The 24,005-nt window shown below is 47.8% G+C and overlaps 1 protein-coding gene across 7 annotated transcripts in view; it reads left to right on the top strand.

Moving 5' to 3' along the window:
• Positions 1–24,005, top strand: part of SAMD4A (sterile alpha motif domain containing 4A) — a 352,931-nt gene that overhangs the window by 188,606 nt on the left and 140,320 nt on the right. For 4 of the 7 annotated variants that reach the window (XR_012507521.1, XR_012507522.1, XR_012507520.1 and 1 more), the window contains exons 12-14: positions 5,017–5,100; positions 10,575–11,701; positions 22,717–22,937. Coding sequence is in view for 2 of the 7 variants with exons in the window: in XM_074365493.1 (XP_074221594.1) it covers positions 5,017–5,100; positions 10,575–10,603 (113 nt within the window). In the remaining 5 variants the exon portion in view is untranslated. Of the gene's footprint in view, positions 1–5,016; positions 5,101–10,574; positions 14,969–22,716; positions 22,938–24,005 lie in introns of those variants that run through there. The other 3 variants (XM_074365493.1, XM_074365494.1, XR_012507519.1) reach the window with 2 other exon arrangements.

The following is a 24,005-nucleotide window of genomic DNA, read 5'->3' as shown; positions in this document are numbered from 1 at the left end:
CGTTGTGGTTTCCTCCTGGCCATTGGATGTCTTCAGGGCACCCATTTTGAACTATCTGGGCAAATCTTGAAGACTACAATGTATCCCAAGGAAGTTTTGATTCTGTAATCTTAAAATAACTCCATCAAGATGATGGAATGTCTCCAAAGGATAAGGAAAACACAGGGGTCTAGAACCAGCCTCCAAGTTGTGTACCAGTTGATCAATCTCCTCGCTCCAATTTACAGGATGCTTCCTTCTTTCCTGGATCTACAGAATCCGTGGGCCTCTTGGAGGCTGTGGCAGGGTGGTTCTTCACTTCATGCCCACATGGACATATTTGAGATGTTTCCCAGGACAAGCCAAGAGAACCATCGGTGATTGTTGCCTCTTGCTGGCCTCTGGGATGAGTAGGAAACATGAAGCTAGTCCTCCCAGAGCAAGGGAGATAGGGTCTGACACACTCACCCGGGGTGCAGGGTTGGGGGTGGCGATGGTGACTTGAGTTCAAAACCAGTATGGCCCCCGGCAAGAGGGGTCATGTTCCTCTGAGAGGCAGTGTTTCCCAACTGGAAAATTAGTTTAAAAACTGCTTGCAGAATGATACCTTATCTTGGAAGCAGATCTGTTCCTGCTGACCCGGGCTCAGCCACCTTTGGGATCAGAGAGGATCTCAGAGCAGCCCTGGCATGACCCTGGGAGACCATGGAGGCTCCTCGCCGCCTAGAGGAAAAGATGGGCTTGACAGGAAAGGGCAGAGGGACTGTTGATTTCCAAGGAAAAGCACGGGGAAGGGTAGGCTGGGCAGCTTCAAAGGGGATCTCATCCTTCCCTTGCACAAAACTATGTGCAAATTACCTTTGGTACTGGGCTGCCTAGATGTGAGACGGTTGAGGCAGTACCTTATATGGCATCATTTCATGATGTGATGTATCTTTTCTCCATAGCAGACCTCCCTGTGCAGCAGCTCATGGCTGAAATCCTCCCACCATTAGAATAGCTAGGAGCAGAGTGGACAGAGCTGTCATCATGCATTTCCTCCTTAGTGTGAGTTTCAGATTCCTTCCAGAGAACTGCCCTTAGAAAGAGTGGGGAGAGGGAGAGGACAGTCAGGGCAATGGGTCCACTGCGGGAATGATAGGGGTAGCCAGGCAGAGGCAGAGACCAGGACAGGGACACACTTAAAGTACGTAATAAACACTTGCTCCCTGTCTTCTAGTAAGCCAAGGCAAAGAGCCCCGCTTAGACCTGGCACATAGTGGGTAGGGAGGTTGGCCAATGAATCGATTCTATCACAGCCAAGAACCCAACTGGGCCCATGCCCCACTGCCTCTGAGAGTCAAATTCAGAGAGACCAACTTGGGGCGAAATGGCACAACACTGTCTTGTACCATGTCCTCTTCCTCATTTTTCGTGAAAATGTAGGTCCCAGAGGATTTCCCCAGCACTCACTTTTGCAGATTGAAGATCGAGGTCTCCAGACAAGAGCTGTATTCCCCACAGCAGGCTCAGGGGTGCAACTGGGAACCCGTGTTCCTCTGCCACTCGCCCGCCCACCATGACCTGCCCTACGCTACCGCACTGGCCCCACTTCCTGTTGGCACCAGTCTCCGCCTTTCTTCCAGGTTGCTCCCTTCCCTCTGTCTTCCTTGCTCCCCTCATCACCACGGTCCAGCCCTGGCTCTTCTATTCCATCTTTTCCTCAACAGCTTGACTTTCCTGATTTCTCACCTTCTAGCAACCGCACTTCTCACTGAACCAGACTCAAAGGCTGAGTGGCCCCAGCTCTTGTTGGCAGAGTGGGATTCTCAAGGTTTTTCCTTGAATGCCCCGACCTGTTTCTTGTTCTAAAGTCCTAAAGCAACTGGCCTCTTGACCTCAGCCTCAGGGACTTGGAGAGAGCGGCAGAAGTGCACCTCAGGGGCCACAGACATGAGACTCAGCTGGGAGGCTTCTGTCCCCCCAGGGGGACCTTGCAGGAGTGCCTCTTTAGGGATGGGGGGCCGCTTCCTTCTAGAATCCTCTAGACCCTGGGCCTGAACAGTACTCCCCGTTCTCATCCCTGGCACTTCTAAAAAGGCACAATCAAAAAGTCCCAAGGCAGCCCAGACACTGGGGATCCTAGAACCAGGGATCCTCAAATACACTCTAAATACTGGAATGGTCTGATGGGGAGGGAAGAATTCCTAGCACTGGCAGATGCCATCTGAGCTAAGGAAACAGGCCTGCTTGGGCCACAGCAGAGAAGGCTCATTTAGAGTCTATCCTTTCTGCCCTGCTGAAGACTCGAAACTACAACTGGGGGCCCAGGATCAATGCGCTGAGCCCCCAGGGTGAGCAGGAGCCAGGACAAGAGTTGGCCTGTGGTTCACATGGGCAGGCACTGCCCGAATGCTCGTCCAAGGCTTTGAGAGCTCTGCCCACCGAGCCCCCTAGCTGAGGGCTTACAGCCCGAGATGGAAGCTGTTCACCCAGCTGGTCTCCCTCTGTCCTGTGTGTGTGGGAAGATGTCACAGATCTGTTTTTATCAAATACACAATTAAAAAGTCACACTATTAGGAAACTCTGGAGTGTGAACATATGGGCTTCTCTGAAGACTCAGAAATTTTCAGAGCTGCTCTGAGACTGGTGGGGGTCACAACTCCTCCATGCACTGGAGGGAAGAGCTGGAGAATAAAAAGCAAGCACTCCAACTTTCCACCTAAAAGAGCAGCCACTAAGGTTTGGAGATTCTGGATTTCTCAGCCCCCTTTTTTTGGAACACGCAACCCCAGGCTTGGAAAATGGCATTTTGCTGCGTGTTGGCAAGAAATCCTGCAGCTGAAACACTTCTCTCCAAATGTCGAGCATCTTTATTTATCCAAATCTCTCCACAGTGTTTGTTTAAAGGGGAGTGCTAGAGAGTAAACTAAATTTTACAATGAGCATATGGATGGCTATAATTGCTGAGGGTTTTTTTTTTTTATATTTGCTAACTGGCTATATATAAAATTGTGTTTCTATTTTATAGACTTCACACCCTGAAGGCTGCTAATTTTTGCATGCATATGATTTTCACATGAATGGATGAAAATAGTGAAGTACTCTTCCCTCTAGATTGTCTAATTGCCCCGACCCTACTCCGAGAGCAGCAGGGGGGTGGCGGGGGGAGACCCGTTCTTCCCCGGAAGCCCGTCGTGCTCTGTCTGCTCGTGAATTGGCACAATTATCTTTCCAACCCGTCGCTGCTGGAACCTGTGTCAGAAAGAACCCTACCCGCTCCCCAGTGCTCTTCATACTGATCCATTTTGCCAACCTTCTCTTTGAGAATTTTAAATAACGGAAAGGACACCTGCCTCTGACGCAGCTGGTCATGGGGAACACGGATTGCAGGGAAGACCTCAATGTATCATCGAGGAAAACAGATACTTCGGTTTAGCCATTGGTTTCAACTTCCTCTCCCACCAAACCACCAACCTCATTTTTCATTCCACCCTCCACCTGCACGCCCAACCCCCGCTCTGGCCCCCAAGCGCCCCCTAGTGGAGATGTGAAGGAGCCAGGAAATGGCCTACAGTTTGGCCCACAGGACCCTTTCCCCACTTTATAGGTAGAAAGGCTAAGGCCCCAAGAAGGGAACAGCTTCCCAGGGTCACACAGGAAGGCAGTGGCAATAACGAGACTTCCCAGGCACTCAGAACATGTCCCACTGCTGTTTTTTTCCCGCCTACCCCCATAGGATTTCACAATTCTGTCCAGGTTTCACAATAGCTGTCAGTTTCCTTCTAGTTCCTGCTCCATATTTTTCATCACTCAGTAGACCTGTATGAGGTGTGCAGAAGGCCACGGCTGGGTATCATGGGAGAGTCAGAGAAATCTGAAAGCATTGTCGCTGTCTGCACGGTGCTTCCAAACTGTCAAGGATGTCCAAGAGCTCCATAGGATGAGGGACCAGGGAGGTGCTGACAGTGGGCCCCGGCAGGACAAAGGAGGCTCCCAGGGCTGCCTCCCCCTCGGAGGAAGAGGGGCTGGAGCCTGGAGAGATAGGGAGGATCCAGATGGTAGAAGGGGCTTTGTGGTTAGAATGCACACAGTACTGTCCTGGGTAGCAGGAACCCACAGAGCAGATGTCTCAGCCTTTGCTTCTAAGTGCTCGGAGCTGAGCGTGTTGACAGGCACCGGCAGGCATGCAGCGTGCAGGAGAGCACCAGCTCTGGGGCCAGACCCGTGTGATTCCTGTCCCAGCTCCATGTTAGCTGGCTAACCTTGCTAAGTCACTTAGCCTCTGGGAGCCCCACTTGAGAACCGGACACCCAGCACAGCCTTGGACTCACCAGGCTGTGGTTTCCCTTTTCTGCTCCTCAAAAAGAAGCAGAAATGCACCAGGCTGGGTTCTAGGCACAGAGAGCAGAGCCAAGTCCTGCTACAATGAAGCAAATGTTCAGCTGGGAGGAGGCAACAAATAAATACTATGTCAGTTTTCAGTGACAGTTATGAAGAAAAATTAAGCGGGGGCGGGGGGGAAGACCACAAACAGAAAGTCCTTTCCAAGAAGAGAGTAGAGCCAGAGACGTGACAGCAGGCAGAGAGTGAGCCATGGAAATGCCCAGGGACCAGAATTCTGGGCAGAGGGAACAGCAGTGCAAAGGTCTTGGGGTAGAAAAGGGCCTGGGGTAGAGTGAAGGAAGGGATTGTTGTACGAGGGCAGAGAGGTAACAAAGGGTCAGATCTGTGGGGCTTTGCAAGCCATGGCAAGGGGTTGGCTTTTACTCCAATGGAAGCTTCTCGGGGGTTCTGAGCAGAGGACTGGCAGCCTGTGACTATGACAGCTATTTTTAGTCAGCAGTTTTCTTCCAGCTGCCCACGTTAACAGTGGACTCAGAGGTTGGTTGAACCTGAGTGTAACTCACCCTCCATGCTGGCCCTGACAATCCCCCCGAGCCCTCCCAGGGTGGCCCACCTGACCCTGACCCTGGCAGGTGGAGTCAGTGGCACCGTGCGTACCTTCTCCTTGTTCTTAGAGACCCTGTCACCAACATAACCCTTTGTCCCCTGCAGAATTCCAGCTGCCTGTTACTGAACCTGACATCAACAACAGGCTGGAGTCCTTGTGCCTCAGTATGACCGAGCACGCCCTGGGAGGTGAGTGTGTCCTCCCCGCATGCCCCTGCACACCTGGGAGAACCGCAGGCCATCTGCTGTCCACTCAGCAGCAGCTCGGGACAGTGGGAAGGGCACAGGCTGGGGAGGCAGGGGACAGGGAGGGAGAGTGGCTGGGGATGCTGCTGGGCCCCCATCAGGCCACGCCATCCTCAGCAGCCCACAGCGCCCTGCTCCTCCCCCTTTTTCGAGAGGTGACTCAGGGCCCTGCAGACCAAGGCTGTCCCTCTTGCCCCAGAGGCTCCACCCACCAGGCCACACTGGAGTCCCACCACGGCAGTTGTCCTAGCCAAATGTGGGCGCTGGAGGAATCGGGAACACAAGACGTGGCTTTTAGTGGGAACATCCCCCCGTCCAAACAGCACTGGATTCTTTCCTTCTCGGCACTAGATCCCCGAGTCTGGTCCAAGCATATCCCAACTTGCTCTAAAAATAGACTTTCTGAAACAAAAATCCTTGCTTGTTTTTACATCTGCCTGTTCCAAATGGCTTCCACGATGCCTGGAGCCCCACGCAGCCCGAGGTGATGGGGACAGTGTGACGAGGACGGCCTGGGTGGGTGTGGCTGGGGTTGCCAGGCTGCGGCCCCCGGAGGGGCTCCCAGGAGCTGCTGGGTCCTCCCGCTGCTGTTTGGGCCGCAGCCCTGTGTTGTCATAACAGCCCTGGGAGGCCTTCAGAGCCCTCCTGGTACTAAACGGGTGCCTTTCTCTCGCCGGGACTCACTGCCAGCCTGGGGATGTTTGGCAGGCAGCAGAGAGATGTCCGCCCCTTCCTGCCAGCCTCCGGGGAGGCTCTGAGTCATGGAGATGCAGAGAGGCCTCCCGTGACCCTTCCCGACAGCCCTCTCTGGTCTGGATGCACTCACCCGCTCCAGAGATGGGCACACGTAGAGCCACAATTTGTGTAAGCTGGCAGGGATGGGTGGAGAAAGGCTGTTGTCAGCCACTGTTCCAGAGAGTTTTGTTCCCCTGACCAGGGATGTTTAGTCTCTACAAACACAATCTTACCCTAAAACCAAATATGAGGCAGATAAATGCTTTGCAGAGTACAGGGCACCCACCTGACCTCACCTGGGGGTGCAGGGGGTTCTCCAGGCCTGGAGAAGCCCCCGCTCAGTACCACCAGGGAGCTAGCTGAAGGCCTTCCAGGGCTGCTGACCAGAGAGACAGTGGGCTGCACAGCTCCCTCTGGGACCCCCGTCTAGGGTTCCAGGGAACTCCATTTGCAAACACTGCTCTCTCCCTTGACCATCCAGTTCAGATCCTGGAAGCGTCCCAGCATCATTGGTTCACTCCTGGTACCTCTGGGGGAGGAGCTACCAGCTCCTTTTCTCCAGGTAACCAAGGAGGTTGGGTCAGTATGCTGACAGCCCTAGGGATAATAGGGAACAACCCAAAGGTCCATCAGCAGATGAATATGGATGAAGAAGATGCAGTAGAACCATACAGTGGCGTGTCACTCAGCCTTTAAAAGGAACGAAGTGCTGACAGGTGCTACAACATGGCTGAACCTTGAAAGCGTTATGTCAGGTGAAGGAAGCCAGACACAAAGGACCACAGAGTGCGTGATTCCGTTTTTGTGAAATGTCCAGAACAGACAAAATCCATAGAGATAGGAAGTAGATAAGGGGTTGCCAGGGGTTGGAGGGAGGTGGGATTGGAGGGTGACTGCTAATGGGTACCAGATTTCTTTGGGGGAGTGATAAAAATATTCTGGTGGTGATGGTTGCACAAACATATGAATGCTCTGTGAATATGCTAAAAGCCACTGAATTGTACACTTTAAAAGGGTGATATTTGTGGGATGTGAATTATATCTCAATTTTGTCCAAAAGGGAAGGCTTGTAGACCTAGTCGGCAGGCCAAGCTCAGCCCACTGCAGGCGGCCCCAGTGCCCTCCCACCTGACACACCCGGCTGGGGCTGGCGGGGACTCCGCTCAGTCCTGTGCTGCCTGTAGGAGTCAGCAGGGAGCTGGCCTCTCCCCCAGGGCCTGATAAAGCTCAGACAATTGGCAGGTTGGAAGCTCTTATCAATCTACTAAGTACTAATGTTATCGTCATTGGTAGCAAGAATGCCAAATGCCTTTAATTAAAGGGAGGTTTTCACTGAAAAGACTTCACTTTTTAGCCCATTCTTCTATTTTTACAGAAAACCTCTGTGAACTGGTGTGTTTTTTGCTAATGTTTTCATCTTGCTAATCTCCTAAGCCTTTTTATTGCCATGTTTTTTTCTCAGTAATCCTCTCTGGTGGGAAGCCCGGTAAGCAGTTCCCTGAGCAAATTAGGTTTCAGGGTGGCCGGGCTGGGCACAGTGGCGGTGTGCCCTCCCTCCAGCGGTGACAGCACCTGTCGGCCGGCCGACCCCTTTCCCGGTGCCAGGGAAGATGACCTTCTGAGGACAGAATTTCTGCCAGTAAATGAAGTCATCTTACAGGGGGACAAATGACTAGGGAGAGGAAAGCAGAGCAGTACAAGAGGTTCCTCTGCTTGTGTCTCAAGAAAAGACAGGCGAGGAATCCAAGTTCCTGGGACACCACATCCCAGGACGGCCATTCTAATGTGGTTGCTCCCTGGGGCCCCGAGACTTGGGGCCCATCCTTTTGTGCTGACGCCTCTGCTCTCGGCCTCCTCCAGTAACGGCTGCCCTCTTGGTGTCTGTCTAAGCTACTTTTCTCTGGCCTCCCCTATCCATCTCTTTTCCCTCCCCCAGCCCCTCCGATAGAACCCACCAGGATGCCCAGGGGCTGGGTTGCCTCTGCCGTCTTGGTTTGTGAGTCTCTATTTAAGGTGTTCCTCTGGCTCTGTCGGGCTTGCTCCTGACTGGTGGCCCAGGTGTTCAGGAAGCCTCGATGCCAGGCCTGGCCATTATCTTCCTCGTGCAGAGGGGCGGCATGGGCCAGAATACCCACAGCCACAAAAGCGAGACCCCTCCCAGCAGAGTGGGGCCCACAGTGAAGCAAAACCATCACGAGGAATGTGCGGTCCACCCGCTGATGTTCTGGGGTTCGTGCCTCACCTGACCCCCTTGTCATTCCATCTCCCTTTCTCTCCTCACTTCTTCTTGGGACCTAAAGCCCCACTTACAGCCAATATAGGGACTTTGTGCAAATTAGAAAAAGGCCCTATTTAAAAAAAGTAAGAAAAATAAAATAAAAGGCCCCACTTTTTTAAGACACTGTTCTGCCCTTTGTTTGAAATTTGCCATAATGATGATAAAGCCTATGACGGTTGCATGTAAATGGTGCCCCCTGGAGTTGTGCAGAGCACAATTTGTACAACTATAAATGGCGAGTCTGGAATTAACCTACTAGTCATTTTCCTGCAGATAAATACTGACTGTCGCTCTTGGAGGTTGAGGTGTAGGGTTAGAATTTCATGGAAATGAAGCTTGGGGTTAGTTGAGAATCTCTTGTTTCCAGCTCCTCACTTCCACAACTGTGAAAGGCTAGCATTAACTAGTGGATCAGTGAGGCCCAGCAGGAGTGTGCCCTGACCCCAGGCACACGTGTGTGTGCACACAAACCCACGCTCACTGTTCTCCCACGACCAGAAACCACTGCAGAGCCATCCCTCCAGGGGCCAAGGTTGACAAGTGCAGAAGGCGGGGGAGGGGAGATTAGTTCACATCTGGGGACCGCTCACATTGATCGTCTGAAACCACGGGTGCTCTCAGGGGCCATTTGCTTCCCCTCTTTAAAATCTCTCCAAAAATCATATAGAACTTTACACACACACACACACACACACACACACACACACACACACACACACCCATTACATGAGTGTAACTGGTGAACTCTGAATAAGATGGGTAGATTGCGTCACATTAGTATCTTGATTGGAATATCATACTGTAGTTTGGCGCCATGTTACCACATGGACAAACCTGGAAACAGAGTTCTGTTTCTTACAACTGCATGTGAACCTCCAATGATTGCATTAAAAGTTTGAATTAAAGAAACATTTCTCCTCCAAGTCCCTGCTGGTGAGATGCCAGCCTGGCACCACCCATGAGGATATAAGGAGACCTCTGCAGTGGACTCAGTGCTCCCCACTGTAAAACTCTGCCTACGGCCTCTAGACATGCATCCAGGAGCCAGATTTGTGGCTCAGAAGTTTAGACCAGGACACGCCTACTGACGTCTGGACATCAGCCAAACCAGGGAAGCAACCAGCATCCCATCCTGGCCTTCATCTAGTGCTCACTGAACAGAGTCATTTCTACCTCCTACAAGGTAGTCCTCTCTCTGCTCATGGGAGAAGCTCGAGCATGGACCATGGTAGGGACCAGTAACTGTCCTCCTGCACCAGCCTGCCAGAGAAACCACTCTAAAACCAAATCTGGTTACTCGACCACTTACCCCTCCCCGGTTGCCTATGTCTAAGCTCTTGTTCATAGTACACAAAACCCTTATGGTCTGATTCTGGGGACTCTCCTATAGTCCCATGTGAAAAGGGGTTGGGCAGTGATTGGCTCCCTCTGTGGTTGGCCTCACTCCTGGCCCCTCCTCTCTGACAGGCATGTCCTCCACTTCATAGCACAGTTTAGCCGATTCTCCATAATGTAGACATGGCACATGCTGGGTGGCCTCAGCACTCTCCCATGTCCATGGGCTCTTTCAGTGGCAGATGCCCCCAACATCTCACTATGGTGTCTCTCCCCACGATCAGATGCATGAGACATAGAATCTGGGTCAGTTTTGGTCAGATGCATCCCCCTGGTCTGCTCAGCTGTGACCAGGGATCAGAATCACTAATACCTCATCGCTGGTCTTTCAGCAGGGACTTGGGCGGGAGACGGAGATGCTTCCAAAGAAAGGGACATGAGCTGGACAGGACCACCTGCATGTCTATTGCAAACCTAACTGGTTCTCAGCCGCATCTCCTGCCACTCCTCCGTTCCCCCATCCCTTACCCTTAACCTCCAAACTCCACCCACCACCAGGTCCACCCTTCAATGAACAACATGACGCCTGTCCCTGAGCTATACGCCCTCGCCACCTGCATCCTCTCCTGCCTCCTCTTTTCTCCTCCTACCAGCACCATTCTACAAGTCATTTTCTTTCTCTCTGAAACCGTCCTTGACTTCCAAGGGCGACTTAAACACTCCTTCCTCTGAGTTCCTGCTGCGCCTGGTACGTACTCCACTCATGACTCATACACCATTGTTGGTTTACCGTCTGTGTCCCGACGAGGAAATACAGACTGGGACTAGATGGTGAGGATAGGTCTTTTCATCTTGGTTCCCAGGCTCCCTACCGCTCCTGGCAAAAACAGCTATTCCCCAGTGTTGCGTGGGTGGGTGTGTGAAGGATGAGTGGATGGATGGATGGAGGAATTTAGCCCTTCTCTGTCCTCAGAGACGGGGAGGCCCCACGTGCGTGACGTTGGAGTCCAGGGCGTGAACAGAATTGCTTTGCTCACCTGTGCCCACTGTGTCCTTCTTTCCCTCCCAGACGGGGTTGACCGCACCTCCACAATCTAGAAGCTGAAGATGAGCGTGACCGCGCTGGCCGTGAAATCGACTGCTGCGGGTCCAGTGTCAGCCATCCTCAGGGTTGCACAGCATCCTCCAGGATACTTTGCAGCCTTTTTTTTTCCCTGGTCCCTCTCCCATTTTGATTTTGTGAGAGCGTAGGTCATCCTTGTAAACATATCAGTAGACCTGGGATGGGTTATTTTGTCATTTGTTTCTGTCATGGGATGGCTTGGTGTGGGGCATGGGGAGGGGTCTCTGAGGGAAACGTGGGACTGGGAGGGGGTGGAGGGAATGCAAGTGTGGCTTCCCGGATGGAAAGGGAAACATTTTTTTAAAAAAGGAACCGCTGTGAGAGAGAGGAGAGCCCGCCCTGAGAGAGAGGAGAGGCATGGGAGGGAGGCAGAAGCCCCGGCCCTCGGGAGCCTTCTCAGAAGCCTGCCTCCACAGTCGGGCCCCCGCAGGAAGGCATGGGTGCCCGCGACCAAAGCCAGGTGGTGGCTCGCGCTTCTTTGTCTCCCCGCCGATGGGATTTCCCTGAGGCCCCTGCTTGAAATGCAGCCCCAGGAGAGGTCCACGTGGCAACGGGGGCAGGAAGGGAGAAATTCCCTCCCGCAAAACTTAAGATAAACTTTGATTTGTGTATTGTTTACATAACAATTTTAAAGGGTACATAATGTGTAAAGAGTTGGGATAGAACTTTTCTTCATACTGTGGTTTTTGTAAAGGATTTGTTGATATGGATTCATTTCTTTCCCTCTATTTTTATAATTGCAGCAGGGTTGTCTTTTTAAATGGCTGCCAAGCTCTGCTTCTCCGGAAGACGGATGCAGTCACGTAGGCCTGAGTTATGTCTTCCACCTGCGGGTGGGAGGAGCGTGTAGGTGGAGTCGGAGGACCAGGATGCAGCTGGAATGGGCGGAGCGCTGGGGAGGGCGCCACCATGTGGTCGGTTGTGGGGTTGTGCACAGTCACCTAGAGATGCTAAAGAATCCTGCTGCCCTTTCCGTGCTGGATTTGCTTCTCATCTGGAGACACCTCTTCCTCCCCAGCCTACCATGAGGTTTCACCCTATCACTCCTGGCCTCGCTGCGTGCACACACACAGGTGGGTACAAGTTCCACTGGAGGAGAAAAGGCAAGGGTGGATATTTTTCCCTAGCAAAAGGCCTTAATACCCAGATAATAAGCTTAAAATGCCGCTTACGGGGGTTGTTCACAGGAAGCTGAACCTGGGGGCTGCACCCCCTTGGCTTGCTCATCGCTGCGGAAGAGCAGGGGAGCAGGGTCCAGCAACAGTGTATGAACGGTCAGTCAGCATGTGGCAGAGAGAGCTGTGGGGAGACGTGCCAGATGGGCAGTGAAAGACGTGGGGAAGGTCGACTTCCTGATGGAAATGATGGTTCTATCACACATGTCAGGGATTTGCTGTGTTGTCAGCTGATTTATCGACGCACACAGAAAGGAGACAAAACCACTGGTTACATGGTGAGAGATTAACAAACTATACTATCACAAAGTAATAGCTCTATTTCTTAAGGGCAAGAAAGATTTGATGCAGTGGAAGGTATTAGAGGAAATCCAAGAGGAACTGTGCTCTGCACTAGAAAATTGGGTTGTGTAAATGATTGTATGACTGCTCGGCCAGAGGCAAGATTGGGGAGATGGTATGAAGCCTGTTTATTGAATGGGTGAGTCTAGTGCTGTTTTTGTTTTTGTTTTGTTTAAGCAAAGTCAGAGTCGAAATTGAAGAGATCAGACCATGAAAATCACTGCACTTGTTTATGGGTATTTTTTAAAAAATAAGTTAATGAAGTAAATACAGATTTAAAAGGCCTTAATGAAATCCGAACAGCTTTCTTTTACCTTCAAGATTAAAAATGTACACCCAACACAGGCTTGGATATTCTGAGGCTCATGAATTCCTTTTAAAGTCTAAAATGAGGGAACATCTCAACCATAGCGAGCCTCTAACAAGCAAAGAAGGCTTGAATCCACAACATCCTGCATTGCATTAAAAAAAAAAAGTCCTCCTTGGGTCTCTGTGTTCTAAAGATGCAAATCCACGTGCAGAAAGAGGCAGCATTTTTTAGTTGATTTCTTTTTAACCAAGTGCCATTAACATTCATCCTCCACACCCCTTTTCTAAGCAAGCTTAGGGTTACTTGGGGAATGTGCTGGGATGGACGCTCATGTGTGAGTCGGGAAGAACAGGTCAAAGGATGTCGAAGGCCAAAGGCAAGACCAGAGGGTTCGCGAAGGTGTTTTTTTGGATGCTGAGAAAGTTAACGAAGAAGGAACAATGGTTTAACACGTCTCGTGGAGAGATAAGAATGATTCAGATCTGCTGCAAAACACATGTATCCATAAAGACTTGGGTTATTCAGAAAACAGATTGTGAACACAATCACATTAGCATGAATCCTTTAAAAGGAAGAAGACCTTAAAGTATTTGCAAATCTGAATTTCTATTTATTCCTTCACTGAATATAGAAACAATGGTTATCTGATTATTAGAGATATTATTTTGGATATGTTACTTATTAACTTGCTATGGCTGGTAACCATGATAAAGTCTGTTATTAATAACAACATAATTCTTTTTTTAAAAAAAGAAAGGCTTATTTTTCATTGACTGTGTATAGATTTATCTACTTAGTTGTGTTTTTGCTATTAGTGTTTTCATTTTTTTTTTAAGTTGAGTGTTCTGATAAATTTTAGGAGCCTGTCCCCACCTTGTTTTGAGTCCTGTGTTGACTGCAGGTATACAGCTCAGTCTAAAAATCCTAAAGCAAAAGAATTTTATTTATAAAAAAAAAAATCAAACAGTTGCATGCGTAAGGCTGTGAAGTCAAATATTTAGAAATAAAGCGGCAGTGCCTTTTTTTGTATTTACCCACTGACCCCCAGATGCAACTGTTTTATATGAAGTAAATAGTAAACATTAAAAATCTCAGAGTAAAATCTATCTCACTACATGGTTTTTTCCCCCTCCCCTTGTGTTGATTTAAGCAGTGTGTATGTGACATCTCTCCGCTGTCCCAGGGACAGTGGTAGCCTGCGACACTGTTATCATGTATGTTTTATTGGTGCTTTTTATTCATAGTGGTTTCTTACCAGAAACAGTAGGAAGACACACATGAACTGTGTACAAGAAATGAAGCATTGCTGCTGAGATGTTTTGTTTTGTCTTTTCCACATGCTTTTTGAGTTTCACTTTCTAAACGAGGGCCAGCAGGCAAAGTAGACGCTGCTGGGTGGGCCCTTGGAGGGTGGCTGTTGGCACCCGGCTCTCCGATCCTGTGTATCAACGACCCCTTCTTGGTACTCGGGATTGGAGCTACAGCCGGGCTCCCTCTCCCGTTCGTTTGAAGAGACACTGAGGGAAACGAGGTTTTCTTTTGAGGTGTCGCTGGCTGCCTTTTACGGAATGGGAGCCTTCTCCGGGTCTTCTGTTCTTCTGCACCTCTTGTAGCTACTGCCAGTGCAAGGTTTGTAAATGCGCGTTCCCCCTCTGGACCTGGGATCTCACCTGGAGCCTGGGCTGGGGGCAGAGCTGGGCTGACTGTGTAGGCATGCAGCCGGAAGGGCCGTGAGGGAAGAGAAGCAGCCCCAGTCTCGGTCGTTGGCCCTCTAGGGATGTCTTGGGCAGGCAGCCCCAGCTGGGGTGCCCAGAAGCAGTAAAACCAAGGCACTCAGGTGTGCCTTTTGCAAGAAGGCCCTGCAGAAGGATACTTTGCACATGGGGCTGTGATAACACTAATGTTGATTTTTTTTTTTTTACAAGTCATCAGAGATGTTTGCAAAGTGAGTTTTATTTTTTTGTAATTCCTTTATCTTTACTTAAAGGTGAATGTGTATTCCTCTGGGAGGAATAGGAAGAAAACAGGAATGTTAATAATGTCAAACAGAAGACTTCCTCCCTTATTAATATATAACTCTCCTGTATTTATGCCTAATGTAAGCTGACTTTTAAAAAGCTTTCCTTTGTTGCATGCCCTGTGCAGGCATCCCTATTGTACATGCATGCCTTTCATCCTGTTTTCCTGTATAAAGTTAGTGAACAAAGAACTATTTTTGCCTAGTTCATGTTGCCAAGCAATGCATATTTTTAAATTTTGTCATATATGGAAATAGCATGTTTGTTACATGTAAAAGCTTTACTGATATACAGATATACTAATGTTTGAAGATGCTGTTCTTTGCAAGTGTACAGTTTTCAAATGTTGTTACCAGTGAAACACCCTTGTGGTTTAAACTTGCTACAATGTATTTATTACTCATTTCCTCCCATGTAACTAAGAATCATGGCTATATTTCATATCAACGTTATATTGAAAGTGAAGGGAAATGATTAATACAAGGTTTTGTAACACTGGTGTGTGTCTTTTTTTCTTTTTTGTCAATGTGATTGATGAGAAAACTAGAACTGAATCTTAGAAATAAGCCAACCGGGAAGAAAATTAGCCTGACATCCCTGTAAACTGTTCCCACCTGGCCATTCTATGAACACTGTCAACTACAAGCTCCTTTTTTTTTTTTTTAACAAAAAGGTAGGGAGAGAGGTATAAGGTTTTTCGCAGCTTAATCTGTGCTCAGAGTAGCCAATAAATGCATCAGCTGACTTAGGGGCATGTTTCTAAATACAAACTCTAACCTTGCAGGTGATATTGTGTATCGCTTGCTCTCCACCCTCAATGCCTTTGAAATCATACTTCACCCCTTAACCACAGCATAAACCGTAGCCGCCTTGGAGCCTTGGGCTTTTATCTACACCCCAAGGGCTTGAATTTTAATACTTCTAATTCCAGTATGCTGCATAATATATAGTAATATAAACTCTAAATAATGTGTCAGTTAAGCATATGGCTAGAGAGACCACCCTGAGTTTGAATTCTGGCTCCAGTATTCTCTGGCTGTGTGATCTTAAGCAAGTTCCTTAACCTCTCTGAGCCTTGTGTTTGGTTTGAGTTTTGGCCTATGATATTCAAGGTTTATGTAATTAAGGTTATGTAAATTAGTCCTACAACTCCACCCCGAAAAAAGTAAAGACAAAAGAAGACATAGGATATAGAGGTTGTTACCACTAAAACCTAGCAACCCGAGATTTCTCTGAGGCAACCACAGCTTAATATGACAATGAGCACATGATGACTCTCTTTTCACCAGTCTCAAGCTGCTCAAGAGACTTGAAAAATCCAAAATAATCCCTGGAAACATGAAGAAATGCCTTATAAGCTGAGACATTAAATGAAATTCCTCCTAAAGTTAAATTCCCATAACCCAAATGAGCTGTATCTCAGTGTATGACTCAAGAATATTCTAAAGGGGAAGGGAGAGTGTATAAGTGAAGAGTTAAGACTCACTTTTGAAATGTGTGGAATGAGGGGAAATATGAGATTTGTGAGATTAGAGGGACCCTAAAGGGCTCAGCACAGTGCCTGAAACGGGGTTAGTTAGCAATTTTCATCAGCAAAGCTGTGGCTCTTTGTTTGCAAACTTTGTAATGGCTTCTTCAATCCTGGAAAAAAGCTTATCCATGTAGTAAAGCTTTTAGGACTTCACCGAACTGCCCCCTCCCCAAAAGAGGTTTAATTGCGTTTATTAAAGGGGGATGAGCACCTATACAGCATTCTGGCTTGGAAGAGGCTGCAGTGGGTTTGAGCCAGGAACCCAGAAGGGGCAGGACGGTACGATCAACTCATACTCTCTAGGCTAATGAGAACAGCGCCATGGAGCATTTCAGGAAGGATCCAAACCCTGGGAAAGTACCTTGGTTTGGTCCCTTGAACAGTCACTACATCTGGGTGTGGCCCTGACTCCTGATCAGCCCAAGTTCTATTGTACCCAGAGGCTGAGGGGAGGGCCTGGGGGAGGCAAAAATCTTATCCATAACCAGAACCTAATCCTTTTCTAGAAAGATGAACAGTCAGGGTGACCCTGGGCCCCCAGAAGCCCACACTTCGTCCAGGCCCCCTTCCCCAGTGGGCATGGCTAGCACATCCAGCTCAGCACCGATCTCACAGGTGTTGTTCCACAGGCTTCCACAAGGACTTCCATTTTCTGTTTTCCATCCGTACATCACAAAACTAAAACTACCCCTTACCTGGGCATGTCAGCCTCTGGATCCTCACCTGTAGCCCACTCAGGGCTTCTCAAACCACATGTGAATTTTAGTTGTAAGAGTGGATGTTTACTTCCAAGCCACATAGTCCAATTCATTTGTAGAATACAGTTTTTAAAAAAACTAACAATCCCCCAGTCTTGTGCTACATTCAAGAGACAAAATAATTCTGTCAAATTGCTTTAAAAAAAAAAAAAAGACCCATTCTGGCTCCCTAAGTTCTGGAGTCAGCGTACAAGATCAATGTGGGAATCCTGCCACTAACAACTCCCCTCCCCCAGGGCCAACAAGGCCGGCAACACAGCAGAGAAGTCTAAGGGATGCCCAGAAGTTGGCTCAAGAACGGCACATATGGGGTAGGGGGTGGGTATAGCTCAGTGGCACAGTGCTTAGCATACACAACATCCTGGGTTCAATCCCCAGCACTGCCATCAAATAAAGCCAATTACCTCCCCCTCAAATTTTTTTTTTAATTTTAAATGGCAAATTCTTTGTTCACTAATCATTTCTAAGAGCATAATATTTGAGAAAGGGGGAAGAAAGTGGAAGAAGAGGAGAGTCCAAAGGTAATAAGAAGGTAATAATGGGACCAGTAGTGGGAGGTTAGAGCCCAAACCTAGAGTCTTTGGAAATGGGGCACGTGACAGAGCACTGTTTCCACGGCAACCCTGAGACCATGGTCTTCGCACTCCTCACTCTCAGTTTCTGGTCCAGATGGATTGAGAATGGAGGGTGGCTCCTCTGACTGTGGGGGGTGCGTCCACGCACTGGGACTCATGAACATGTAGATGCCCGGGAAGGTGGAAACTTTGGCAGATGCCAGCACGACATCTCAGTTATGACCAAGGGGCTCCACTGGAGCAGGTGATCGTTCAGTGTCCTCCCCAGCGCCACCCAACAGCCTTGCCCAGGGGGCTCTTAGGCACAGACAGTGACTTCTCTGTGATATAAACCTGGCAACTCAGTGTCTGAGAATTTTCTCCATGGAATATTTTTCACTCTTCAGTGGTTTCTACTTCAATTTTTAAAACCGACTGAGAAACATTTTGGCAACCTTATAAAGCTCAGACTTTATAAAAAGACAGCTTTGTGTTTACATTTGACTCAGAGCACATGTTTTCAAATAGTGTGTTCCACAGTTTTTTGAGGTTTTATGTTTTCAAGTCTAATCCAGGAGAAACAGAATTGGAGCTTTGGTGAGTGAAACGGTCCCGCCAGAGCTACTGGAACTCAAGACAGTCAAGAGGTTCCAGTTAAACTTCCCTGTGGGGACCACAGCAGGGACTGGGTGTCCCTGTTTGTGCCAATGTCCTTGGGAGATAGTTCCAGTTTTCCATGCATAAAATTCTACCAAGCTCAAGGATGAAGTCAGATAAATCTACAAAACCCCAAGATCAGCCCAGTTAGACCTCTCCACTTTGCTTTCTGTTACGCTTAGCCCAGATCTGTTCCCTGGGGAAAAACTAAACATGGATTTCCATTACCTGCACCTGACTGAGTCTCTTTTGGCATTGACCTATGACCCTGTTACTCATTGAAGATGGTATATGTCCAAAGACAGTAAATTGTGGATGCAAGAAATAAAATGCATATATGACAAATTATTTCCTTCCTTCCATTACCAAATGCACAGAGCACACACCCTGTGGGTTTTCTCCTGGTCCGGTGCTCTGGGATCTGGAGGACTCCATCTCCTAACCTGCTCCACTTTGGTCTCCTAAAACACAGAATCCAGCCCTCTTCACCAGTCACTGTATTTATTCAGGGGTGCTTCTAAGGTGCTCATATCCAACCCACCCCTCCCAAAAGACTTCAGTGGGGCAGGCCCCAGGTTTGCTGTCTCCCTCACACAACTGGGATTTCCTGGAAACCTGGTGCTGGCCAGCCGCATGTCTGGAGCCAGAGGACACCTTGCAGGGGACAAGCGCCAAGTTCCTTCTGAACATGGTTGGTGAAGTCCAGGGACAGTGAGCCATCTGTCCTATGCCAACAAGAGAAAACCTGAGATGCCCCAGCCGGCCCGCGGAGGGGGGGTCCCTCAGTCTCAGCTTGAATGATGCGCGCCCAGGGGTCAGAGTGTACACAAGGGGGCAGGAGAGGGAATCAGGGCTGCTGAGCTCCTCCCAGCAGACGGAAGTCAATCCCCTGCGGAGCCGCTCAGCTTCCTCCGCAGAAAATGAGCGGCCCCGGGGAGGAGCAGGAGTTCCTGGAGAGGGTCTGTGGCGCATTCCAGATTTGCGGGCAGGAGAGAGCAGGTGAGTCTGAGGGACTGAAAGAAGTAACATACGACTGGAATGGAGGAATGGGAGTGGAGGGTTTGGGGGCCGGGGATGGAATGGAGCCAACAGCAGGAATGTAAAGGGCCTCGTCGACCGGGGTAAAGAGTGTGGACTCTCCCTTAAGGACTAGCTGCCCTTGCCTGCGAGCCTTATGACCAGAGGTAAGGCTTTTTTGGTTTGTAGAACAGAGAATGTAAGTGAAAAGCCTTCCTCCTGCCCCACGCCCCAGTCACCCGGCCCCCTCCCTGGAGGCATTCGGAGTTAGTCTCTTGCGTAGCCACCAAGAGATATTTTATACAGTTACGAACACTGATATATCGTCTTCCTTTTTATATGCACAAGGGCATAACGTGCACACTGTTCATCCTTGTGTGGTATTTTTCTTTTTTTACTTAAATCGGTTTTGGAAACCGCTCTCTATCGTTGCCTCGTACTTTTGATGGCTGCGCAGGACTCCACTCTGGGCTAAGGCGACTTCTCCACGGGCCCCGTGCTGATGGGCACGCAGGCTGCCTGCATCCTTTCTGCTACAGACACTGCTACGATGGCATCCACTGGACATGGGTCGTTTCCCACAAGTGGGAGTGGAATTGCTAGAGTAAAGGGTTTTAAATTAGTCCGTGTTCTCCAGAGACGCACCAGTAAGAGAGAGAAGAGAGATTTGTTTTTAAGGGATTACTCAATTGCAGGGGCTGGCAAGTCTGAAATTTGTAAGGAAACCCAGCAGGCTGGAAACTCAGGCCGGAATTGATACTTCTTCAGCCTTAAGGGAGAATTTCTCCTTCCCCTGGAAACCTGTTTTTGCTCCTAAGACCTTCAGTTGATTGCCTGAGGCCCACCTACGTCATCAAGGGTAATCTCCTTTAATTGATGTCAGCTGACTGTAGATGTTAACCACGTCTGTAAAATACCTTCACAGCAACACCTACGTTAGTATTTGATTAAATAACTGGGTACTAGAGCCTTGCCAGGTTGACAGATTAACCATTATAGGTATCATCTGTTATTTTGCTGGTTTTTCCCAGGCTGCCTTCCATAGATTTATACTAACAGCAGCGATGACAGTGCTTCATTTCTCACTCTCTCACAAATCCCATATCACCAATTTTTTCAAAATATTTTCCAATCTAATAGGTGAAAAACAAAATGTGTCCTTTTCATTTGCATTTCTCTTTGTGAGTGAGGTTGAGCATATTTTTATACAGTTAATAGCTATTCGTAATTTCCTTTGAACTATCTGTCCATGTATTTGCCCGTTTTACTATCAGGTTGTCAGTCTTTTTCAAATAATTGCTAGAAGGTCTTTGTATATTGTGGAAATTACCTTTGGTCTGTGATAGGAGTTAAAATATTTTTTGCAGTTTGTCTTTTGCTTTTGCCTATGGTAATTGTTTCCATAGAGAGTTTTTTTGATGTAGTTGAATTTCTTTTTTTTTTTTTTTAATTTTATTTTCTACTGAAGTGGACTTGATTTACAATGTTAGTTTCAGGTATACACCAAAGGGATTCAGTTATATACATACGTATATTTTTTTCAGATTCTTTTTCACTATATGCTATTACAAGACATTGAATATAGTTCTTTGTGCTATACAGTAGGTCCTTGTTGTTTATCTACTTTATATATAGTAATGTGCGTCTATCCCAGACCTCTAATTTATTCTTCCCTTGCCCTTTCCCTTTTGGTAATTATAGTTTGTTTTTTATGTCAGTGAGTCTATTTTGGTTTGTAAGTAAAATTTGTATCATTTTTTAAAGATTCCACATATAAGTGATATCATGATACTTCTCTTTCTCTGTCTGACTTCACTTAGTATGATAATCTCCAGGACCATCCATGTTGGCTGCAAATGGAATTATTTCATACTTTTTTATGGCTCAGTAATGTAGTTGAATTTCTTGATCTTTTCTTTTTTGGCTGCTGGAACTTTGAATCTTACTTTAAAAGGCCCTCTCTGCTTTGAGATATACTATGTTTTCCTGTAGTACTTTTTTGCATTTATACCTTTGAACCATTCCTTGTGTAAAGTATGAAGTACGGATCCAGTTTTATTTCTATGCAAAGTTGCTACCCGTTTGTGCCTATGCTGTTCATTGAATCATGTCTTTCCTCCATTGATTCGAAATGCCACTTTTGCAATGTACCAACTTCCTCTGTGTGGGTCTATTTGTGGACTTCCTATTTTTCTTTCCATTGATATGTTTGTGCATCCACTAGCACCCCCCACTGTTTTAATTATTACAACTTAAATTTTTGCTTTAATACCTATCTAGTAGGGAGATTTATATTTTAGCAAGATCACTCTGACTACATTTTGGGAAATGGATTGGAGGAGAGGCAAAGGGGCATTGAGAGACCCTCTAGGGGCTTCTGCATCATTCAGACAATGCACAAGCTCGAGGGAGGGGCAGGAGGGGTGGGGGAATGGGAGGGATCTACAAGGTTCTTAGGGGGCAGCAGCAGCATGATTGACAATGGGCTGAATGTCTGAATGTGGGGACTGAGGGAGAGGCTGAAGAGTCCAAAATGCCTCCCCAGTTTCTGGCTTGGGCATCTGGGGAGTTGAGTTTCCATTCACCGGTAAAGAGTGGGCTGAGGGGGGGGTGGGCGGTAAGGGCAGCAGATGGAGTTGTTATGTTACTGGACATACCTCATCATTCAATACAAGTCACCTGGGAGAAATAATAAAGAGCTAGTAATTATGCACAGATTGGTGTGCTAAGCCAGTAAAGTCGGCATTAGATTATCCCCACGTTGCAGATGGGGAAACTGAGGCTCAGGGATGTCAAGCAGCTTGTCTAAGGTCACAGAACTCCTATGGGGAAGAGCAGGTCAGGGGCTCAAGTCCAGGTCTGTCTACCCTCAAATCCTGCCAGGAGGGGACCATGACTGGCTGTCAGGCTTTGAGACCTCCCCATATGAGCATTCACACTTAGGAGACTGTGGTGAATCTCCAGGCCTTTTCTTTCCAATATCTGTTGCAGCCTGAGACCCATGGCTGCAGGTAGGCAGGAGAATTCTACAAAATGACTGCCTCAAATAATTGGTTAAAATATGGGCCCCGTTGGAGGAAGAGGAGCTTTGGTGGCTGTGGTGCTCAGCCTGGCATGCACTGATCACGTGGGGGAGCTTTACCAGCTGCTCATGCTGGTCCCACCTCCAGAGATTCTGATGTTTCCCTGGGGCACAGCCTGGGTATGGGGGTTTTAAACTCCGGGTTGATTCGAATGTGCAGCTAAATGTGAGAAACACGCAGTAAGGGGACCAGTTTCTCCTTGTTTACCGAAGTGGTCCGTGATGTGACCATGCTTCTGCCTCTTTGATAGATGAGGGTAAAAAGACAGCTGTTTCCATTGACTCATTAGAGAACTAAGAAAAAGCACCTGACCCATCACAGCCCTTGGGCACATCCTGTGAGAATTCTCTAAATTGGGCAGAATAAGCAGTGGGGTTTCCACAGGCTCAGAGTCACTTCCCAAGTGTCTCCCCTCACTGACATGCAGTGGCACTTGCAATGCATACCACAAAGGCTGAATTTTGGAAGTTGTGTTCGTTAATTAGATTAATGAATGTTGTTGCTTGGGATACAGAACACACAGTCTGATTACCACGTATCTGTCAGCATAAGTTAGATATGCCGCAGTAACAGATGTCCCTAAAATTTCAGTGACTTAAAACCACAAAGGCTTATTTCTCACTGGGCTGCACGTCCATCTCAGGTCACCTGGGGCCTCCGCCCCACACAGCTTACTCTGGAACCAAGGCTGGCACGACTACCACCACCTGGAGCATTGATGTTTGCTGGGCCAGAGGAAAAGAAGGAAGAGGCTTCCACCAGAAGTGTCCCTGCGGCTCCTGCTTCATCAGCCAGAACGAGTCACTCAGCCACATCTGACTTCAAGGGAGCTGGGCAGTGCAGTCCTACCCTGTGCCCAGGCGGGTAAGGTCCTGGGGTCCCCATCTCGCCAATTCCCAACTCCTGGGGAATTTGGGGGGGACTTCTTAATTGAAGTATAGTGGATGTATCATACTTATGTACGTTAGAGGTATACAAAACAGTAATTCACAATTTCTAAAGGTTATACTCTATTCATAGTTATTATAAAATATTGCCTACTTTCCCTGTGTTGTACAATAGATCCTTGTAGCTTATTTTATACATTGTACTAGTAGTTTGTACTTCTTAATCCCCTACCCTGTCTTCTCCCTACCCCCTTCTGTCTCCTCTTTGGTAACCATTAGTTTGTTTTCTATGTCTGTGAGTCTGCTTCTTTCTTGTTATATTCACTAGTTTGTTATGTTTTTTAGATTCCACGTGTAAGTGATATCATAGAGTATTTGTCTTTCTATGACTTATTTCACTTATCATAATGCCCTCCAAGTCCATCCATGCTGCAAATGGCACAGTTTCATTCCTTTTTATGGCTGAGTAATATTCCATTGTATGTGTGTATCATATCCTCTTTATCCATCTGTTGATGGACATTTAGTTTGCGTCCATATCTTGGCAATTGTAAATAGTGCTGCTATGAACATTGGGGTGCATGTATTTTTTCAAATTAGCATTTTCGGTTTTATCAGATACATATATATATATGCCCAGGAGTGGAATTGCTGGGTCATATGGTAGTTCTATTTTTAGTTTTTTGAGAAACCACCATAATGTTTTCCACAGTGGCTGGACCAGTTTACATTCCCACCAACAGCGTACACGCATTCCCTTTTACCACATCCTCACCAACATTTATTTGTGTTCTTTTTGATGATAGCCCTTCTGACAGGTGTGAGGTGATATTTCATTGTGGGGTTTTTTTTCCCATTTTTTAAAAATTGAAGTATAGTCAGTGTACAATGTTGTGTCAATTTCTGGTGTACAGCATAATATTTCAGTCATATATATACATACATTTATTGCTTTTCATATTCTTTCTCAGTATAGGCTACTAAACGATATTGAATATAGTTCCCTGTGCTATACAGTAGAAAGACTTGTTGTTTCTCATTGTGG

Source organism: Camelus bactrianus, chromosome 6 (assembly GCF_048773025.1).
Source record: "Camelus bactrianus isolate YW-2024 breed Bactrian camel chromosome 6, ASM4877302v1, whole genome shotgun sequence".
In the NCBI taxonomy this organism is placed as follows: Eukaryota; Metazoa; Chordata; class Mammalia; order Artiodactyla; family Camelidae; genus Camelus; species Camelus bactrianus.
This window is presented reverse-complemented; position numbering and strand designations above follow the sequence as displayed.